At 45.4% G+C, this 23,133-nt stretch overlaps 1 protein-coding gene across 1 annotated transcript in view; it reads left to right on the top strand.

The window, feature by feature from the left end:
• Window positions 1-554: 554 nt before the first annotated feature.
• The window catches only part of PDE3A (phosphodiesterase 3A), a 278,295-nt gene continuing 255,716 nt past the window's right edge, over window positions 555-23,133 (top strand). The window contains 2 exon segments of the mRNA XM_074871467.1: window positions 555-1,391; window positions 1,393-2,154. Coding sequence (XP_074727568.1) covers window positions 1,284-1,391; window positions 1,393-2,154 — 870 coding nt within the window. The 5' untranslated portion in view covers window positions 555-1,283.

Genomic DNA, 23,133 nt, shown 5'->3' with positions numbered 1-23,133 from the left:
TAGTAATAATCATCCATAAACATCCATCTTTCTGACTTTTTTACGGCCTCGTAATTGCCCCTTCCCCGACAGGAGGATTTATGCCTCGGCCGCCAGCGCCTGGTGACAGGGAGCTCCCCCGCCCGGGTGGCACCGCCGGCTCCGACGGGGCGGCAGCGCGGGGGCCTGGGCCGCACCCCGGCCCCAGGCGGAGCCGCGGCGGCCCGCGGAGTGCGGAGCCTCCTCCGCACCGCTCCGCGCCGGGGCGGCAGGGCCGGTGCAGCCCCTCCCCAGGAGTCGGTCCGGCCGTTTAGAAAACGGCGACCCCCCCTTGTGCCCCGGCAGCCTCCTGCTTTGTCATCGCCTCCAACACCCCCCCTCAGCTGCTCTTTTTTGTTGTTCTGTTCGGGTCTGGCTTTGCTTCTGGGCTGCCGGCAGCCTCCTCTCCCGGCTGGGGGGGCAGTTCTCACCGGTTCATTTCTCCGTGCAAAACTCAAAGGCTATCCCAGCAGCGTTCAGGAGGGACACGCTCTCCTTCCTTCCTTCCCTCCCTTCCTCTTTTTCTCTTTCCCTCTTCCCAAGCAGCCTCAAGTCCCTCCCGCGGATATCTCCCTCGCCCTCCCGGCAGGACTTCGCAACTTCTGCCCACGGCTCTGCTGGCCTTATATTTAAGATTTTCTTTTTTTTTTTTTTTTTTTTTTTTTTGTCCACATTTTTCCTTCTCCGCGGTCCGCAACGGCCGGTAGGCTCCTTCCCCGCTACCCCAGGGCACGGCTGGGACCCTGGGGCCGGGACAACCGGGAGCCCGGCGCAGACCCTCCGGCGGGCAGCGCCGCCCCCTCCTGCCCTGCCTCCGCCGGGAGCGCCTGGGAGGGAAGCGATGGCCTAGAAATTAAGCAGCACTTCTGAGGTGGTACATCTGCCTCTCTCCTGCTCCCCACTCCTTCTCTTACACTGTTCAGGATTTCTGTGCGTCCCTCTCTCTCTCTGGCACTTTAAAAAAATATATTCATTTACTAGCCCCCCTGCAAGCCCGAGGTGGTCGCGGAGGAGGCGAAGCGCTCCTCAGCCCTTCATGCGCGGCTCTGGGCGCCGGGCAGGAGGCGAGCGGGGGGCGAATTCCGCGCTCCGCAGGAAATGCCGGCGCTGCGGCGGGGAGCGCCCCCGGCCCGCCGCTGCCCCCCGGCCGCCGCCCGCCGCTGACCGCCGCCGGGGGGGTTGCTCCCGGCCCCCGCCCGGCCGGGAATAAGCCCCGAGGAGGGGGTCCGCGCTGTCGGCGGTGCGCAGGGAGGCCCGTCGAGGCCATGGCCGGCGGCGAGGCGCACAGCCCGGGCTGCAGCAGGCGCTGCCCGCCGGTGGGGCGGCAGCCTGGCACCCCGCGGGGCGGCGGCGGGGCGGCGGCGGAGGGGGGGGGGGGGAGCGGCCTCCCGGTTCGCGCTGCCGCCGGCGCGGGAGACCTGGCGCCGCCGGAAACTTTCCTCGGCGCTGTGCGCCGGCTCCCTCTCCGTGCTGCTGGCCCTGGTGGTGAGGCTGGTGCGGGGGGAGCGCGGCCGGGAGCTGGCGGCGGAGGGCGGCGCGGGGCCGCGGGGCTGGGGCTGGCTGCCCCCCGGCGCCGTGCCCCTGGGCCTGGCCGGCGCCTTCTTCGGCGCGGGCCGGTACCTGCTGCGCGGTGGCGTGCGGCCGCGGGCGGCGGCGCTGGTGCTGGCCGCCTGCTGCGGGGGGGAAGCGGTGGCGCAGACGGCGCTGGCGGCGGGGGAGGAGGATTCCTTGCTCTCCCTCGCCGCCACGGGGGTGGTGCTGAGCTGCCTGGCCGCCGTGACATGGCTGGTGCTGAAGCTGAGGCAGGGCGTCCTCATGCTCGCCGTGACTAGCGCGGCCAGGACCACATCCCTCGTCGCTTTGGAGAGCGTCCCGGCGTCCTGGCGGCCCTACCTGGCCTACCTGCTGGGGCTGCTGGGTATCCTCCTGGCCGGCTACGCCGACCGGCTCTGGCCCCCGCGGCGGGCCGCCCCGCTGGCGGAGCCTCCCGCCTCCCCCCCGGCCGCGGACGAAGCCCCGGTGCTCAGGCGGCGGCGGCGGTCCAGCTCCATGATCTCCCCCGAGATGTCGGGCGGCGGCGGCGGCAGCAGCAAGACCCACCGGCGGACCTCGCTGCCCTGCATCCCCCGGGAGCAGGTAGGGCAGGGGCTGGGGGGGGGGTGGACGGGTCCCAAACTTTGCCGGTGGCGGGTCTCGCCGGCGGCGGAGGCGCGGGGAGTTGTGTCCTCCCGGCCGCTCCCCGGTGGAGAGGCCGAGCACGCTGCGGGCTTTCCCCGGCGCCCCGCGGCGCCGAGAGCCCCGGGCGGCCGCCCCGGGACGGGGCTGGGTCCGGGAGGAAGTGGGGATTCCCGGACCCAGCCTGACTTGCCCCGGCTGCGGGCAACGGGGAAAGAGCTCGGGGTTTTCTTTTCTTTGACAGCCATCACCGGTGCCTGCTTTTCTTAAGCCTGGCAGACGGTTGAGGCGGATGGTACCCGCTTGGCTCTCGGAGCCGGTGGGAACCTGCCCTCGGGTTTCCCAGCATCACTTATGAGCCTTGCATTTTCAAACCTGTAGTTTCCTGGAAGGGTAGCTAAGCCCTGTTAAACTTGTTTGAAGCTTTAAAGGGGGTATGTGTGTGTGAGCCCAAGCAGCTTGTCCTCGGTGGAAGAAGTCCCTTATCAGGGCGATCGCGTGAACTCCGAGGCTGGCCCGCACAGCGCAGTGCTCATCTTTGCACTTTGCCTCCTCAAGGCTGTTCCTGGACGTGTAATCAATAAGCTCCCGCTCTGCTGTGATCGTGGGAACCGGTACGAGGCACACGCGTTTTATCTTAACTTTGTTTCCTTTAAGACATCGTGACTTGAATGGATGAGTGAGAACTCTGTTGCCAGCGATGCATTCTTATAAACGCACACCTCAAAAAAATAGAAACAAGCAAACACCATTATCTTTACTGCACAGCTGTATAGAGTTCTGCCAAAGGTTGGCTTATTTCTGCGCTCGAAGCATTTTCTCAATTTTTTTTGAGATTTCAGATTGCCCCGCAAAATAATCATCCGATGGGTTGAGTGTAACTGAGCGTATTGAAAGTCAGCGTAACCCTTGCTGAGCAGTGGAAGGGGAAACCTGGGGGAAAATAAGTGGCAAATGGTGTTAAGCTCTCTTTCTCAATTACTATTGAAAATTACACTGAGCACTGTGGTCAACTGAAGCGTGTTGCTGTACACCAAAGTTTTTCTTTCAGGTTGCTTGCTGGATAGGCAACTAAGTATTTTCAAAGTGATGGCATCTCACCATATGGTGTGGGTGGCTAGTTTGTTTCTGGAAATGGTTTGATTACATCCCTTTGTGGTTGGTTGTGACATTTGCTAGAAGAGGGCCTGACGACCTTATATACTTGAGGCTTATTTTACAATAAGTGTGCTTATTTATTTAACATTTTTGTTTAGATAAAATAAATATTTACCACAGTGTCCAGGCAAATACAGTGTGAAAAGTAGAAAGCTGACCCAGTTCTGACTTTAATAGGAACTGAGAGAGAGGGGTGTAAGAATAAGTTGTAAATACAGTATCTAAGGCAAGGAATTAAAACTGTTTATATGTATTTGATGATGCTATGCGCTTCTGGTGGTTTCTTACAGTAATAATTTTTAAGGTTTTAAACATATTTCCACTCTTGCACTTCAAATAAAAGCAGCTTTTCAGTTAACATCTGTAAATGGAATCATTCAGATATAGGGCTGACTAGTTTGTGATCGCATCCTTCTCTTTTCTTACAGTGGGAATTCAAACCATCTCTATATACCAGGTTGATAAACTGGTGATGGATAGCAAGGTAGATTCCTTCCCTTCCCCCCTGCAACGATGTGTTACTTGGGGACAGTGGTCAGCTTTTCCCCAAGCAATTCCCACTTCGAAGCTGCGGAGTTGGACTGGAGTTAGTTGGCAACTGTTCAGTTTACTCGTTGCAGGATTTTGGCAAATTTCTCTTTCTTTTGTTCTCACTCACTATTAATCAATAGTGAGATCTGGTATTGCTTGCGTCACTGTGTGATTAGAAATGGATGACTACTTTCGAGTTTGGGGAGACTTTTTGTCTTTTTTTTTGTAAAGCACAATGTGGCTGTGTATATGTGAACTTCCCTCTCTAAAAGCTGTCCTCATAAATAAAAAGCAAGATAGAAAAATGGAAAAGCTGAAACAAAGCTCTCTAAGGACCTTGAAGAAACACTGGGAGAAGTGGGATTTTCTTACGGCAAACAAAGTTTGTGTTTATAGCAAAAATCAGCTCTCCATAGACTTAAAGAAACCATAGGTAAATGTTTCTCTTTTGGACAGTTTTTAAATATAACATGTTAAAAATAGAGATGTGGGCTTTATAAACAAAACCAGGCCTTCCCTCACCCCCTGTTTTTAAAAAACATACCCTGAATGTTTCTGGTCCGAAAGATAGCATGTTAATACATCTGGGAGCTGACAATAATTTTCATCAGGAAATGGATATACTTTATTGCTTTGAAATACATGCTCACTGGGTGAGTAACATTAGGTGAAGTTTTAGAGATGTCGTCTATTGCATCTTATGTAATCTTTCCTATTGCTGAGCACTTCATTAAGCTTTTATTTTTCCAGAGTGTGATTCCTTCCCTCCCTCACTGTTTGTGATACGAGATTCTACAAAAGTTGGAGTTTCTGTATTTTTTAAGTCACACACATCTCGGTCGTTATCTGAATTTTGCCCTAGTAGAATACAGAAATGAATCTATGTGGCCTTGTGATATAAATGACAGTACCAGGAATTGCAGAATAACATCACAGATAGAGGTATCAGCATATTTAAAATTAAAAGTATACTTCTGTTTAAGCTGCTAATAGGCGTAGGTGGAAGTACGTATGTCACTAAATTATTCCTTCTGTAGAAACATCTTAGTTGCTAATCAGTTCCCAAAAAATTAAAAAAAACCCCGTTTCATTAATAAAAACCCCACTGTCCAAAATCAAACCACATTCTTTTGTTGCTAAAAGTGCTCTTCACTAGTTTTTAATTTAATTCTATTTTTTGTGGTTGGTTTTTGTATATGTTCTCTCTCGACTTTGGCAACTTCTTTGGATTAAAAGCTTCCAGTTTGGCGTGTGTGTAGATCTCATTGAGAAATGTGTGCTTTGTAACAGCCTGATCCTGCTCCCAGCTGAGTGTTGTCTCCCTGTGATTTCATCAATGCCGGCTGAGGATGCTCAGCTCCTTGAGGGCTTGCTCACCCATATTTGAAACAGGCTGCAGACAGAAATTGTGAATGGATAGATAAGACAGTGAATGAATGAACAATTTTTTTTTTTTTTTTCATTTTTTTACAGCAAATTTACAGGCACTGCCAGGATAATAGCTTTTTGAGTTTCTTCTTTACATTTTTGCAAATGTTTTAGTTTTTCCTAAAAGTGTGGAGAGGAGGTTGGGATGGCGGGGAGGAGGGCAGAAATGTGTTCTATGTCTTGGTGTTTCCTATTAAAATATTATATGGCCCATGTGTTCTGGAGCTTGTGCCTCTGATCTGTGTGTGTTAATCTTGACATACAGCAGCCCAAGGGGATGATTTCTTCTTGGTTGGTACAATACTCCACAGGAGATAGTAGCTGGACATTTTTAAACTGTGCCAAAGACTTCTGATTCTGCTTTTAAGCCTTGCTTGTTGTTTGTTTTGTTTGGGTGAAAGGGAAGGTTTCAGCTAACTTGGATTTATTGCAAGCGTGTGTTAAATGAGCTAGAGCAGTAGTTCTGAGTAGTTCAGTTTGCCTTGCCTTTTTAGATTTCTTTTTTCCTTAGTCAGAAGAATGTCACAGGTACAGCATACATCAGGGTTTGAAGTACTTTGTAGTCCCCAAACCAGTGAGTGACACAACCCTGTATGAGAAGGCACTAGTGAGGTGCTGAGTCTTGCCCTGCTGAAAAGCCTCAATCCATGCAGGAGGTAACACCAGGACAGGGGAGTTTTTCCTGCAGCTCTTGATGTCTCCAGCTTGCCAGGCCAGCAGCTCCATGTGCAAACTCCCATCCGTGTCCCCTGGCTCCTGAGGCAGAGAGGTTTTCTACCTATTTTCCTCCCTTCTTTCTCTTTGCTCTTTTCTTCCTTCTGAGTAGTTGGAGAAGTAGAAAGCTGTTTGCCTTACAGAGGGACATCTGAGGGTATGTCACTTATTTTTAATTGCTTTGAGACTTGGTAGCTGTTTTGTGCTGCTACATCTTTCCCCGCCTGTTTCTTCTTTTAAAAAGTTATTTTTCAGATAAGTAACTTTGGTGCTAGACTCATCTGTCTTCCCCCAGTGTCAGTGGAGGGTTTTTTGTTTGATTTGACCGTTTTTTCTGGGGTTCTGTGTGGTGACCGTGCCTGTTCCCAGTCTGTAGCCTGGGAAAATTCTGAGCTGGGACCGTCGTTATCGCTGCCTGTCTGCAGAGTTGAGAAGACAATACTGTAACAGTTCACATGGTCAAAGGTATCTCTTCAACGATAAGATCTAAGAAACTGAGAAGAAAAAGAAATGTATTTGTTGGTTTTTTTTCAAGGGAAAATTAAGGCTTTATCTGTTCTTCTCATTGTTTTGACAGTGAGAGCTTTGTAAGTGCCAGAAGGACGTTGCTTCCCCCCCTTTCCTGGCTCTCCATGATTCTGTCCTAAAAGAAGGACAGATGTACCCTTATCTTACAACCAATTTTTAATATTACGTGTCCTGCCCTCTGGCCTGAAAATAGGAGAGATCCAAGTGCAGCGTACAGAGATTTAATTTTTGGAGAGGAGAAGGCAGATTAAATCTAGATATTGAACTTTATGTATGTCAATGTTATGGTCTTCTATTAGGCACGCAGTGTTATAGAGTGTATGCTTCTTTCTGTTAATAAGCGTTATTAAGCTGTAATTACTTCGATAAGATTTGCTAGCATTACCATTTAGGTCGCTAGAAACCGAGGAATACTGAGGAGTTATGTCATCTGGTGAGTTGCTGAAACACAACCGTGTAAAATATTTAAGTAAGGCTCCAGGAAAAATCACCCAGGGATTCCAGACGTAATACTTTATTTTCTTTTGCATGGCTTCATTTACGCAAACCCGCTCTATTTAGATTTTTTCTTTTTTTTTTTTTTCTTCAGCCTCACAGAAATGTAAAAACTGCTGCTGAAACTCTCACGATTGGTTTAGAATCTATTTTTGTCAATCAGTTAAATCAAGAAATGTATATTATGGCATATTGGTAAAAAAAGTAAAATACAGTAGTGACTTTCTGCTCTTTCTGCCTGAAGTGTGAAAATGCAAAGCTGGGGAACTGAAAGAAATCCTGTGTACGCTGGGTTGTCATGTTAATTAAATAAACAGCCAGAACAGTGACCCTGTGTATGAAATGTGTTTTGAGAAGCATGTTGGGGGTTGGAGGGGAAAAACAGTGACACATGATGTTTTGGATGTTAACTGCGACATTTGTATGAATTTGTCCTGATCTGCTGCTACTGTGCTTGCGTTCCAACTCTTTTTTGCAAGAGACTGAGACATAGCTGTATTTTGCAAATTGAAGGAATATTGTTTGGGCTTTTTTCTTTAAAAAGTAATACTAAAAAAATAAATATCCTGCCGTGGAACTGGGAAGGTTGCTGAATTCTAGTGCCTGCAAACTGCAGGGCTTGAAATGGGGTTGAGCTGACTGCATCCTACATGGTTTGAGAATAAAAAGAATGGTGCTGCAATTAAAGCTTTGATCCAGTTGCTGTGATTTACTTAGATAATCTAATGGGAGATGTACAGTTTACAGGATTCCGCTTGATGGATAAAGAAATAAATGTAAATATTCACATAACAAAGTGGAAGTCGGGTTTTTCTTTTTGTGCATTTTTTTTTCTCTGCTTGTTTTGAAAAAGTTTCTTAAAGTCTCTTCTGTGTTAGTGGGTCATTCAGAAATAAATGCCTCTCCTTTGGACTGTAGTTTTTCAGGTTGGCTGGTTGTTTTTTTCAACTTGTCTTGCTCTGAGCCCAGCAGCAAGTACCATGGTAGCATCAGGAGTTCTCTGCATTGGGGTCATGATTTGGGAAACAGCAAAAAAAAAAAAAAAAAAAAAAGAAGTGTCATACCTATCCAAGTTTTAACTTGTGGGAAATAGCAGTGTTTTTCTTTCTGATCTGACCTTGGAGATTAAATGCGATTGTGAGAGGAAGAAGGGCTGTATCCCTTTATCAAGCTTTCCCTTTGTTTTAATGAGGAGTGTGAGCTTCTTTTCTTCTCCCTGTATGTGGATGTACGTAATTGTTACGAGCCTGTCACCGCTGTTCCTCTCGCTGTTGTCCTTCCCCCGGCCCAGCGGTGCTCGCCGCTGCCCTGGCCGGGCGGGGGGGCCGGGGGCGGGGGGGGCCGGCGCTGGCGGGGCCGCACCCCTAGAGGGCACGAGAGCCCCTGTTCTGCGCCGGCACGCGCCGCCTGCCCAGCCGCCCAGATCAGTCCAAAACAGCATAAACAAAATCTGTCCGTGGTGCTTAACTGAGCCTTTTTACAGTTTGTTGGGTTTCTTTTAAAAACATTTTCCTATCTACCCACTGCGATTCCAGTTGTGTTTCTCACTTCTCCTACCCCTTTGCTTCAGCCTGGGCGTGGGGCTGAGGGGCCTGTAGCAGAACACCCAGGTAAGCGCCGTGAGGTAGGGGCAGATCGACACAAACCTGCCCTGAAAGAAGACTATGCTTCTCTAATCTGAGCGTTTTGGGCGTGCTAACAACAAAATAATTGGGAGAAGAGCAGTAAGTTTTGGCCTTCAAAAAGCCAATTACGAGCGTAGCTGGAGATCATGGTACAAAGAAGAAGCTGCCTCCAGATCTGTCAGGAATCTAGAATAGGCGAAATCGGCAGTGCTTTATGTATTGTGGTACCTCATGACTCTGTCCACACATATAACTACTTATAATGGCAAACATCACATGAAGAGTCCAACAGTGGTATGTGCTGATGAAACAAACGGTCCTTTGTTACTGTTGAACATAGGAGGCAGGTGGATGGTTTCCTAATGACACCCTAAGCGTTAATGAATGAAAGGTACAATATACAGTGCAGGAAGGATGTTGGTTATGAGAGTTGGGTGGTGAAATTACATTTTTAATTTTGGAACCTGTCGATGTCAGATGGCAGCACTCGCCACTGAAAAAGTCTGTGTATATGTGAAGTATTATAGTGAAATTAGGTCAGCGAAGTCATGGTATGGAGTGCGGTATTGAGCTTTTGTCATCCAAAGTTAATGTCTGGTGTCTACTGATAGCCTAAACCTCTGATCATCATCTAAGAAGAAACTAGAAAGACATGTAAAAATAGATATGACTGATGAATACTGAATAGGTATTTTCCTAAAAATGGAAGAATAGGAGTGAATTTGGAAAAAAAAACCACAACACCCCACCACCCCCAAACTAACCCCAAAACAAACCCCCTCCCCAAACTCAACCCTTTGGTTTTAAACTGATAGGGAGAAGCCTGAATGCGTGAGATAGAAATACAGACTTACCGTGGAACATGTGTGTCACAGGTATGATTGAAGCTATTCCTAAAATTTTTAGATATTTGTATTTATTATTTATTGAAGTTTAGAGGTTTCTTATGCCAAGCAGGCTGAGAACTAGAAAAACTGGCTTTTTTTTTTTTTTTTTAAAAAAAAAAATCTGATACTAGTTAGGAAGAAATATCCCAGTTGGTTACTCAGTTGTGGTATGCTTTAGTGACAAAAAGGACACTGAATTACTTGAGCGTGTCCAAAGGAGGGCAACAAAGCTGGTGAAGGGCCTGGAGGACAGGTCTTAGAAGCGGCTGAGGGAACCGGGGTTGTTTAGTCTGGAGAAGAGGAGGCTGAGGGGAGACCTCATCGCCCTCTACAACTACCTGAAAGGAGGTTGCAGAGAGCTGGGGATGAGTCTCTTTAACCAAGTGACAAGAGGGAATGGCCTCAAGTTGCGCCAGGGAAGGTTTAGACTGGATATTAGGAAGCATTTCTTTACAGAACGGGTTGTTAGGCGTTGGAATGGGCTGCCCAGGGCAGTGGTGGAGTCCCCATCCCTGGAGGTGTTGAAGAGTTGGGTCAACATAGTGCTGAGGGATATGGTGGAGTTGGGAACTGTCAACGTTAGGTTAATGGTTGAACTGGATGATCTTCAAGGTCTTTTCCAACCTAGATGATTCTGTGATTCTGTGACCTTATTGTTTTATCTGAAGTGTCCACTGACCAGGACCCATTGCTGCATGATGCTGTTTGGAGTGGCAGGCTGTCTGCCCTGTAGTGGCAGTGAAGCCACTCAGGTGACAGTCTGCAAAGGCACCCTCAGGAGCATTTATGTTTGCTGTCTGACCAGTAATGGGTGAAGGCATTCAGAAATGGTGTTGTGTGAGTTGAGAAGCTACGTCCAAGCAATTTTTTTCTGCATTGCTGTAAGCAGTAATCTAGATATGCTTGCCCAGGCTTTTTGTTGCTTGCAGAGTAAAACTTGTGAAACCTTGTCTATGTTCATGTATTAAATTTCAATTGAAATGACAGCTGTAGAAAGGTGCAGACCTCTGTGCAGAAGTGTAGATTAAAAAGGGCTACATAATCTTGTTTTATGTGCTGCCCACCCTTGCTTCTGTTAATGCAGTTTCAGGTGCTTTTATTATGTGATTCTGTCTGTCTTGTCTGTTTGTCTTTCTGTTTCTTATTGTAGGCTGTTAGAGCTCACCAGCTAACGAATCTAACTGGAGTTTCCTTGCAGAGTAGTCTATGCTGCTTCACTTCCACCGCACACCCACACCCCCCCAACACAGACAGGGCTATTCCTTTATTGGTAATGCTGAAATCCTTCCCCTGATACTCACTTGGTAACTGGCAAAAAAGTGTTGGATGCTGATAGAGTTCTCGGGTGCATTTCTCTTCAGTTTTACTGGTGATGCTAGCCACAGGTTACTCCTGACAAGGTCTGATCACTGTATTTTGTGTTGATAAGGAACTTAAGTGTGTTTGCATGCATTTATAATTGCAATCGCATCAAGGACCTCAAGGCAAAACTCCGCACTCTAGTGAGACCCAAGCACTACTACCCTCTCCTGGTTTTTCAAGTAGGTAGTGACGACATTACTAGAAGTCCTAAAGCAATTAAGACAGATTTCAGGTCCTTGAGGAAACTGATTATAAGGGGTCGGGGGCACAAATTGTGATCTCCTCCATCCCTTCAGTTGGGGGGATGGATGAAAAAGAATACAGGAGAACTCAACAGATGAACTTGTGGCTCCAAGACTGGTGTTACCATCAGGGCTTTGGATTTTTCAATCATGGGTTGGTATGCAGGGCACCAGACCTTTTGGCATTAGATGGAATGCATCTGTCCCAGAGGGGGAAGAGGATCTTGGGGCAGGAGTTAGCTGGGCTCATTGAGAGAGCTTTAAACTAGATTTGAAGGGGGAAGGGGGGAAAACATCAGCCCATCTGAAGTGCATGTATACCAATGCACACAGCATGGGTAACAAACAGGAGGAGCTTGAAACCATGATGAAACAGGAAAATTATGATGTTGTGGCTATTACAGAAAAATGGTGGCATGTCTCCCACGACTGGAGTGCGCGCCTGTTGAGGGCCACAAGCTCTTTAGGAGGGACAGACAAGGAAGGAGAGGTGGTGGGGTGGCACTGTATGTTAGGGACTGTTATGACTGCCTTGAGCACAAGTGTAGCGAAGACAGGGTAGAGTGTCTTTGCGTTAGAATCAAGGGGAAGGCCAACAGGGCAGATGTTGTAGTAGGAGTCTACTACAGGCCACCCACCCAGGACAGAGAGGTGGATGAAATATTCTATAGGTATTTAGGAGAAATTTCATGATCGCTTGCCCTTGTTCTTGTGGGAGACTTTAACTTCCCAGACATCTGCTGGAAATACAACACAGCAGAGCGAGACCAGTCCCAGAGATTCCTGGAATGTGTGGGAGACAACTTCCTGACGCAACTGGTGAGAGAACCAACCAGAGAAGGTGCCCTGCTGGATCTCCTCTTTGTGAACAGAGGACTGGTGGATGATGTGGCGGTCGGAGGACGACTAGGGCACAGCGATCATGAAATAATAGAGTTCTCTATTCTTAGAGAGGCCAGGAGAGGGCAAAGCAGAACTGACATCCTGGACTTCCAAAGGTCTGACTTTGTCTTATTTAGGCACCTGCTTGAAAGGATCCCTTGGGAGATGGTCCTGAAGGGTATAGGGGTCCAGGAATGCTGGGCGCTCTTTAAGAAGGAAGTGTTAATGGCTCAGGAGCAGGCAGTCCCCAGGTACTGTAAGAGAAGCCGGCGGCAGAGAAGACCACCCTGGCTGAACAGGGAGCTTTGGTTGCAATTCAGGGAGAAAAGGAAAGTTTACAGCCTTTGGAAGAAGGGACTAGCCACTCACAGTGATTACAAAGATGCTGTGAGGCTATGCAGGGCAGAAATCAGGAGGTCTAAAGCCCAGCTGGAAATTACCCTGGCTTCAGCAATCAAGGATAACAAGAAATGTTTCTATAAGTACTTCAGCAGCAAAGCAAAGACCAGGGAGAGCCTCAATCCCCTGCTGGATGCGGGAGGAAACATGGGAATGAGTGATGAGGAAAAGGCTGAGGTGCTTAATGCCTTCTTTGCCTCAGCCTTTAATAACAAGACTAGTTGTACTGAGGGAATCCAGCCTCCTCAGTCAGAAGACAGAGACTGGGAGAACAACCCCCCCACAATCCAGGAGGAGATAGTCAGTGACCTACTGCATCACATAGACATACACAAGTCTATGGGACCACACGGGATACACCTAAGGGTGCTGAAGGAGCTGGCTGGGGTGCTCGCCAAGCCGCTTTCCATCATTTACCAGCAGTCCTGGCTGACCGGGGAGGTCCCGACAGATTGGAAATTGGCCAATGTGACGCCCACATATAAGGGTTGGAAGGATGATCTGGGAAATTACAGGCCTGTCAGCTTGACTTTGCTGCCCGGGAAGCTGATGGAGCAGCTCATCCAGAGTACCATCACACAACACATGAGGGACAACCAGATGATCAGGCCCAGTCAGCATAGGTTTATGAAAGGCAGGTCCTGCTTGACAAACCTGATCTCCTTCTATGACAGGGTGACCTGCTTATTGGATGAGGAAAAGGCTGTGGATGTTGTCTACCTTGACTTTAGCAAGGCCTTTGACACAGTTTCCCACAGCATTCTCCTGGCGAAACTGGCTGCTCGAGGCTTGGATGGGCACACGCTTTGCTGGGTAAAAAACTGGCTGGATGGCCGGGCCCAGAGAGTTGTGGTGAACGGAGTTAAATCCAGTTGGTGACCGGTCACGAGTGGTGTCCCACAGGGCTCGGTTCTGGGGCCACTCCTGTTTAACATCTTTATTGATGAGCTGGATGAAGGGATTGAGTGCACCCTCAGTAAGTTTGCAGATGACACCAAGTTGGGTGGGAGTGTTGATCAGCTCGAGGGTAGGGAGGCTCTGCAGAGAGATCTGGACAGGCTGGAGTGATGGGCTAAGGCCAACTGTAGGAGTTTCAATAAGGCCAAATGCCAGGTGCTGCACTTGGGCCACAACAACCCCCAGCAGCACTACAGGCTTGGGGAGGAGTGGCTGGAGAGCTGCCAGTCAGAGAGGGACCTGGGGGTGTTGATTGACAGCCGGCTGAACATGAGCCAGCAGTGTGCCCAGGTGGCCAAGAAGGCCAATGGCATCCTGGCTGGCATTAGAAATAGCATGGCCAGCAGGGACAGGGAAGGGATCTTGCCCCTGTACTCGTCACTGGTGAGGCCGCACCTCAATTACTGTGTTGAGTTTTGGGCCCCTCACTACAAAAAGGACATTGAATTACTCGAGCATGTCCATAGAAGGGCAACGAAGCTGGTGAAGGGTCTGGAGCACATGTCGTACGAGGAGCGGCTGAGGGAACTGGGGTTGTTTAGTCTGGAGAAGAGGAGGCTGAGGAGAGACCTCATTGCCCTCTACACCTACCTGAAAGGAGGTTGCAGAGAGCTGGGGATGAGTCTCTTTAGCCAAGTAATGAGTGGTAAGACAAGAGGGAATGGCCTCGAGTTGTGCCAGGGAAGGTTTAGACTGGATATTAGGAAGTATTTCTTTACAGAACAGGTTGTTAGGCGTTGGAATGGGCTGCCCAGGGAGGTGGTGGAATCCCCATCCCTGGAGGTGTTTAAGAGTTGGGTCAACATAGCGCTTAGGGATATGGTGTAGTTGGAAACTGCTGATGCTTGGTTAAAGGTTGGACTAGATGATCCTCAAGGTCTTTTCCAACCTAGACGATTCTGTTATTCTGTGATTCTGCAAGATAACTGATAAGATATTTTACATGTGGCTGGAGTTTTAGTTTGTCAGTGGGATCGTTACAAGAATACTTGTGCTGAGACATAGCTCTCCGTCTTACCCTTGCTGAGACAATGAATACTTTTAACTTCTCCTGGAGGTTGTTCAGTGATATTTTAAAATTTATGTTGTACAAGTCAAGGTTTGTTAAAAATGCTATTTTTCTTACATTCTTTTTGTAGTGATTACTGATAATCTCCTCCCTCCTTCCCTGACTTCAGTGGGAATTGCTAGTGCTCAGTCCTCCCAGGGTAAAAGGCTGATCCTTTCAGTTCAATCATTAGTGCGGGAGCAGGGTGTGTTCCCATACACAAATCTGAAGAGAGGTTTTTTTTTTTTAACAGCTAAGCATTCTTTCTTATTTTAAAGAAAGTATTTCAAAGCTAATGTTGGTTGTGCTGCTCAAAAAGTGACCTGAGACCTTGTAGCATGTTTTTATAGATGTGTGTGCACACACATACGTGTATATCTCTACATGTGTGTATCCATGTTGGTATATGTATATACACTCAGATTAGTATTGTGTAGCCTAGAGGGATGGAATTCTTTGTTTGACAGCACAGTCTGCAGCCTGAGTTACATTGACACTGTTCTTTCTGGATGTTTAGTAATATTCCTGATGTCTCCACAGGCAGCCATGGTTCTTAATATGCCAGTCTCTGTAACCATTGCTTGACTTTTTCTTTCTTGACTTGCAAATGTGCGCCAGGTTTTTCAAAAATTTTCTCTTTTATCTGTAAATACTTGAGTAGTGATTTTAATCAAGAAATATGCGTTCCAATATTCAAACTGGAATTTGGTCCTACAACTCTATTCTAGAGGTGCAAATCCATATAGGTGCTTTACATGGTATCTCTGGTGCCTAGACTGACTTGCTGCTAGCTTTAGCTGTGATGTGGAGCTCGGGGCTGGCTGGGCAGGAGGAGTAGATAAGGTCCCTGTGCAGCCTGTGCTGGCATCATTCTCAGGGGCATAAATGGGGGTTTGTTCAGTGTGGAGCTCTGGCTGGTTATAAGTGTGATAAGACCAGTTGAAATAAATAGGCAACTCAAATTTTTACAGATAAGGATGATGAGCTTTAGCTGGTAAAGCTATGTGTAATTGATATGTTACTGCTGCTATGTACCTGTTGTCAGGGAAGCTGTGGACTAGTTAGTATTTGTTATTTATTAAGTATTTGTTATTTATTAAGACAGTTCTGAAAATGTATTTATTACGAGTTACCTGAAATCCACTGCATTTCTGTTGTTTCTGAATTCTGTATGAGGTGAAGTGCTGCAACCATGATTCATATGCCATTCCTGAGGTGGTTTTTTTTTTTGAAGACCAGCTTAATTCATATGCAAGTGCCATTCTTAAATGCAGTCCTGATTGTCTACTGATTACACAAAACTGCAAATGAATAAACATTTTCTATTAAATGATTTAATGCTGTACTTCCCGTGTGCTTGTGAGAAACGGAGCTGCGAGGAAGACTCCACCAGAGATTCAGAAGTTAAAAGGGGGGTAAGGGTGGAAGGGGAGCCCTACCCTTTCCAGTAAAAGACTTCTGCTCAGAGCTGCAGAACATCTGTCTTTTCTCTGACTTATGGAAGAAGCAAACACATTAATACTGCCCAGAAACAGGCAGGTATACCAATAGGTGCGTACAATTTGATTAGTTTAGGCAACACTGGCTCTGTACATGCCTCATTGCAGAGACTGTACTGAGAAATCAGTTCAGTGGCAGAGAAGTATTGTCTGTGCCATACTGATATTGAAAACTGACTTCTGCGTTGCAGAATACGAAATGCTAATTCTTACTAAGCTTGCTGTGTTTGTGTCAAGCAGTGTAATAGAGTAGCATGGTATAATAGTGCAACAATTAGATGGACTGAGATGCCAGCACTAAAGCACATATTCCAGTTTAAATTCTGCTTGAGGATCCAAGCCTCTTGGCAAGGCACCTTTGGAGTCAGAGCCAGCTAATAGGAAATGCTAGGCACTGGGGCTTAACTGAAATTTAGGACATCTAAACCTAGCCTTCTGGATACATGTGATGTGGTGAGACAGAGAGAGATGGCAAACCCAAATGTTTCTTGGAGAGTTATTGAACATTTTTAAGTGAAGTAGTAAAGGCAGATTATCTATCTCCTTCCTCTTGAATCTATCCAGTCTTTATTTCAGTCTTCTCTTCTGCTGTGTGTGGTATATAAATCTTGTCCTAAAATGTGTGATGTTCTTATTCAGGGTTGATGGATGGAATATACTTGTGGATAGCAGTGACTGAGGCACAGATTCAATGCTTTTCATTTTAGCTGCCATCATCCTTGGATCTAAAATTTTCTTTTCCTTTTGTATAATACATAGACAAGAGAGAAGATCCTTAGGATAAACCTTAGATTTCCTGACTTGGGCTGTGATCTGCCACTTGAGCAGACTTTGTGGAAACCCAGAATTTTAAATTCTGTGTCATGCCTGGACATGTTGTCGTGTTTAGATCCTTAGATTTTGTTATTCTTTTGAAAACTGCAACTGATCTGTGATCAAAAATTATAAAATTCTTGGCCAGGAATTAGAACAACTCCTAAATGGAAGGGAATTTGTGGCTGCAAATACATGTACTTATTCCATGTTCTGATTTGCTTTATATATTGTCTCTTCTCAAATGAAAGTGGAAACATGGTGCTGAGGGAAATGTTGATTTATTTTTTTTTTTTTTTAAACTGAAGTCAGTGTATTGCAAAATTTACTGATACACACTTAAAAAGCCCAGCCCAAAAAATCCTCAGCTAGTGGGAGCGATGACAAAACAGCTTCCTTTACAGTCATTCAATGTACTCATGAGAACTTGGCCTAGGGGCCTCTGGGCCTTTTGTTAAGGTTTACAAAACTGAGATAAAAGTAATGATCAGATTGTCTTAATCATTCATAATAGCAGCTTAAGGAGATAAGAACTTTAGGCAGAAACTTGATAGCCCAGAAAGTTGCTTTCTATCTTTCTTGTGATCTTAATGGATTGCTATCTAAAATGGTGAATCAGTGTTTGTAAGCATAATTATGTCGTATGCTGTCTTTTGAATGCTTGAATCTGCAATCTCAGATGTTTTTAATGAAATTTTATATATCTGACTTCTTAGATGTACGTAAGGTTTTTTTTCCCCAAGTGTTTATTTAATAAAAAGCAAACTTAAGACAAATGTTATGATATTGATGCCCACATGCTTTGAGTTAACAGCTTCCTTAGTGCTGTTCTTCTGAATGGTCAAATGGTCCTTTTTGATCTAGGAATGTTTACACTGATGAGCTGATTATTCCTGCGTCATTCCCTATCTTTTAGCCCAGCAAATCTGAAACCCCTTTAGTCTCTCATGAAAGACACGCCAAACAAGTTAAGGGTGGTCTTTGGGCATTGGATTCTGCTTCCACGTGTAAGAAAGATGGGTCAGATTTGTTTCAGACTGACTGTGACTGACACCCAAGAAACACTACAGTTTTGTCTGGTGATACAATTTTTTTCTTAGCTCATCTCACTTTCCCTTCAACCAGATTCAAGAGCATCTGGTGATTTTTTTGTTTGTTTGGTTTTGGTTTTGTTTGGTTGTTTTTTTTGTGTGTGGATATTTGTTGGCTGAGCCAGAGGAATCCATCCATGAGTTTGAATCTATGGAGATGCCATCTCAGGTTTTAAGGGATGATGGAGTTTACGTGGCTCTAAATGCAAAAGCTTGAGTGCAAAAATTCGTTGGTGCCTTGGAGGAAATTTCCACGCATTAATGGCAGATATGTTTTGGTTACAATATGTGATATGAACATAAAGGGCTTGTGAAATAAATAGAAGAGTCAAAGAAAGGCAGTTTCAGATAAGCACAGGTAAAATTTCCAGTTAGTGAAGTCTGTCTTAAGAATGTATATTAATTGGAGAAAGATGCTTGCTGGTTTTTCATTTGTTAACACCAAATCAAGAAATGCATTTAGTTGATTACCACTGTTATTTCCTCTGTCCCTCTCTTTTCAGAGTATCTTAATTCTAATGATAGATATATATTTTTTAAAATCCTTTGCTTTCCAAGTGGCCTTTCACCTTTTGCGACTGTTTGTTCTGAGTGATGGCTGGAGCGATAGTGCGGCTTGTGTGACATCATAAACATTTGTGTTGGCAGTCCTTCCTCATGGAGGACTCTGAAGTCTGACAGTGGTGAAGATGACTAAGTAGAGACAGATTTATGTGGAAATCTTATTAATACCCATAAAAGAAAGAATGAAGGCATAAGAAATTTGGCTCCAAATAAACAACCAAAAAATGCTCTGTTCTTAGAAGCATTTGGCATAGCTCCATCATGCCTTTTGTGGGAACTGGCTCTTTGTCTGGCCTAATCTTGACTTTTATTTTTTGTCTTTTTTTTTTTTTTTTTTCTTTTTAAAGATTACTAAAGACTTCCACTTTTCCCAAACTTTCTCACAGTGGAATAAAATTAATTTTCACTTCAGTAACACACAAATCAGTTAATTATTTCAAAGACAATGTAAAACAGATGCCTTGCCTTGTTTCTCAGCAAAGATTTAACGGTAGCCTTGCTGTGAGATCTTTCACTGCCACCAAATGTCCCTAGATGTTATATGGTCTCATAATCAAAGCAGTTTACGAAGAAGGGGAAATATTTTTCAGCTACAGTGTGTGATGTCTGTAAAGAAATTGTATCAGATATGTGAAATCATAATTCAGTTTTTTGGGACTTGGATCTAAAATTTGCCCAAACTTTTAAAGAGCAGGGTCTGAACTTCATAGCAGAGGTCCAACTGTTCATAATGAGCTTTATGGTAGGTGGTTCTGGTGAAGTTCCTTTTTGATTCAGCTTTCTGGAAACAGAAAGTTAGTAACTTACTGAGCTTTGTGGGTTTGTTCTGTCCTGTACCTATATTAATTTTACTCAGCCTGTAGTTCTAAGAGTCTCACGGGATCCCCTGCCATTGCTGTCAAGGCTCCCAAGAGCAGTGCCCTGCTTGGCACACCCAGCACTCTTATTTCACATTTGCGGTTGGCAACAGAAGTCCCTCTGTCATACTGCTGGAAAGAAAACCTCCTTCAGTCTTAATTCAGTTCAGCCCAGGGATGTGAATATTGAAATGCATGTGCAACAACAGGAGTGCAAGCTCAGCGCCTCTCGGGAAAGACTTGCCAGGAGTCAGATGAAAGGGTCTTCGTAGTAGTTTTGATACTGGCCTTGGAAGAGATGCCAGGTGTGTGCTGAGGCACATGCTCTGTGGAGTTGCAGTAAGGTTTTCTGCTTAGAAAACTCATCTTCTTTTTTGCTATAATACATAGTATTTACAGAAATCTTTTATAAATAAAATATCTGCATGTGTTCTTTGCATGTGGGTAGAGCTTTTTGTCCTGGAAATGATTTCTAATATTCTGAACACTGTTTCTTCCCTGTTCCTGTTGAATGCGTAATTGAAACAATTTCTGTTCTCCTTTAAACTGTTACTGTAATGACCTAGGCATGTAGTTCATTGAGACGTTGTGTTTTAGATCTTTAACTGATCCATGTACCAGAGAGTCTTGTACTTTTTCCATGTGTGTATTATTTTTCCCAGCAAGTATGATATGCTAAGTTCACTCCGGATGTGAGCACATACTGATTTGAAATAGGAAGCAATGAATTAGCTTTTAGGGCTGGCTTATGAGCAAGATCTTATTCTTTATTTGTTTACTTCTGCTTCTTGCATGCGTGTAGTTTTTAGGCCTGCTGTTAGTACTGCCACTGAAATTGTAACCGTTTCAGAAGAACAAAGCAACAACAAAATGAAGAAGGAAAAAAAGAAAGAATCCCTATCTGGGTGAGAAAATTATTTGTACCTTCTAATGTTTGCCAAGGTAAAAATCTTCACCGTGAACTGTTGCTTACAGACATGAAGAGACAGCTCCCATGGACTGGTCTTTGGGCCCTGTCCCTCATCTGGTAGCAGTGGGAAGTTTCCTCCATTGGGCAGTTGTAGGTGGGATTAATATCCTGCAAATGGCTCATTGGCCAGGAAGTGGAGTTGTTATCTTGAAGTCCCAGGGCTGTGCTCCTGTGATGGTAGTGCTTACTGTGCTCCTCAGGTTCCTGAGATGGCACAGTTCTTTTTATTGACTCTTGGTAAGATTTCAGAACTGCCTTCTCCACCCATCCTCTATGTCTGGTCTTGCACTTTTGCGTCATTTTGGAGAGCAGTAGTGCTGCAAGAAAACATGTTTCCTCAGGCCAGTAGGTTTTAAGTGGCTTTGTCAGATGCTTCCAGACAGAGCTGCCAGTACTGAAATCTTTTATTCCTTTGATGTTTAAATATCAAATGGCAAATTGTGTCCCCTCTGCTAGTCTTACTTAGCATTTGTATTGTTCTCCTTACTTTTAGAAAACCCTGTAAACTTCTGGCGTGACGTTATGAGGTGTATCATGTATTCAACTTGTGCTGAAGTGGGTGGGCAATAAGGGCATTTGGCATCTCACAGGAATGAATATGCTGACAGATTAATCCTCTGTTAGCTTTCATGTTAAATGTTGTTGCAGAAAAGCTGTAGAAGCTAGTGTTATTTCTTGCTGGGCTAGAGACATGGTTAGAATGTGGGTGCTGAAATTGTTAGCTCTGTTTTAATGGTGAGCTTCTCTGAGATGCTGTTTTCTGAGTTAAAGGGTTGCCGTATATCTCTGTAGGTTTCTAGGAAGCTGAGAGTGAGGGAAAGCCTAGGAGCTCTTTCTGTTGGCTGGACTGTATCTTGACCATACTTGAAGCAATTGAAATATTAAATCGAGTGAGGTGAACTAGCGCTGTGTTATTCTTCGGTCCCATCTAACTTTCTAGCTTCATCTGTGTGATTTACCTGAGACCAGCTAGCTTCAACTGGTACAGAATGAGTGTGCAGAGGTATTTGGATAAAATTCAGTTTGGAGGGAAGTGTGGTTCTCAATCTCCCCTCGTTTGCCACGGAGGCCAAAGGCATTGTATCTGGTCTCCACTGGATGAAGCCTGGAAGTCCAGAGTTCCCTCTGAATTCTTCTCATATTTTACAGCTCCTCCCTGCTTTGTATATACAAACAGCATTCTTTGAGAGGACTGGAGGGCAGAAATGGCTATGAACAAAAGCCATATCTTTTCTGATATGTCAGAAGATACCAGAAAAAAATAGCATGCTCCGTGTGTGCTGGTAGCTGATTTCATCCTATTAATTTTGTAGGAAAAGAAAGCTTGGTTGGATATTAGGGAAAGCTTTTCTAACAATAATGATAGTAAAGCACCGCAACAAGCTATGTAGGGAAATTTCATATGTGTACATGAGAGGTTATTCTAGAATAGTGTTTTATATGTTTTTCCAAGTGGGTCTAGATACCTGCCTTTTAGGCAAGTGTAGTTGTTGCCAGTGTTTCCCCCCAACCCGCACCTCCACTGGGCTGTCTCCCCCAGCTGCTGGCCAGTCCCAGTTCCTCCCACTATTGGGATGCAGAGCCCAACTAGTAAGCCCTGTTTATGTTCCACTAGGTGCCCAATGTGCAATGTTGATGTTATTCTAAAGCCAGGAGCTTGCAGTCTAGGTGCCTGCCCTTAGACAGGATTACTGAAGAACAGATTTCTTGTCTCTTCTGCCGTTGCCCTTGTCTGAGTCAAGAGTTGGTATGCTGTTTAAGTTTGCATTATCAAGTTGTGATTTGTGTCACTCTTATTTTTCTTTCCCTTGAACGATAGTGTTGAAGTCCCAGGTAGTCTCCTAATTGGTCTTCATTTTGGCCAAGCTACAAGTTGATTTGTCAAGTCCACTTGTTAGCTTAATGCTCTCATGGCTGCCAAAAGAGTGCTACATGATGTAAGTGAGATGAGGTGGCTGGGAGTTGTTAGGCTTTGCGTGTAGGGTGGTAAATTAGCAGCCAGATAAGAGGCAGCAGTTTGAAGGCCATGACAGAGCACCGGAGAGCCAGACCTCCTGACCTTTGCTTACGTGAGTTAGCAGCTTTGGACTTGGGAGAGAGCTCCCACAGGAGGAAGGGCCTGGGGTTTGGTCTGTGTGGGGTACAGCATGTTCTGCGTGTGACGCCCTGCTGCCCAGCCCAGTAGTTCTTGTCTTCTTGCGTTGTCAGTTTGTGTTGTTTTGGTTTGTTTTTTCTTTTTGAAGTCATTTCTGTCTGAACAAACTGGGTGGTTCTTGAAGGCTGTTAAAATCTCAGTATGCCAGCTGTAAAATTGCCTCATCAACTCTAGGAGATAATCTTTCCTGGGGGAGACCTCTGAATGCATTGACTGTTGATAGGAATAGGTAAGATGCCTCTGGGTAACTTTCTGGAAAGAGACAGTTTTTGAAAACAAGACTCCATCTGCTTTGTTAAGAACTAAATAGCTGGTTAGTGGGACCTGTAATAAAAGTCCTCTTTTACATTTGTGCTAAATCCTCTTAAAGAAAGCAAATAACTTTCTCGTTAATGCTGCTCAGCATAGAAATAAAGCAGCTGTTGTGACTGTCAGAGGCTTAAGGAAAACTTCAAATCAGAAAGAGTTTTTAGACCTGATCGATTGATGAAACTCAGTAGGTTATGGCAGTGCAGTCTGGTTTCCAGTTTCTCCTTGGAGTCTGTAAAGTGTGTTGAGTTTGGGCCTGAGTTGTATTTTGAGTGGGTGGGTAGCTGGCAGCTAGGGGAGATAAGCTGTGATAAGAACTAAGATTTTCATAATTCTTCTGTAAGTCAAGTGATAAGAAGAATGTGAGTTTTGGTGTATTGAACTTGAAGAATAAATACCTTCTTTCCTATGCTGGACTCCAGACTT

The sequence above is a fragment of the Strix uralensis genome, chromosome 5 (genome assembly GCF_047716275.1).
Source record: "Strix uralensis isolate ZFMK-TIS-50842 chromosome 5, bStrUra1, whole genome shotgun sequence".
NCBI classification, from domain to species: domain Eukaryota; kingdom Metazoa; phylum Chordata; class Aves; order Strigiformes; family Strigidae; genus Strix; species Strix uralensis.
This window is presented reverse-complemented; position numbering and strand designations above follow the sequence as displayed.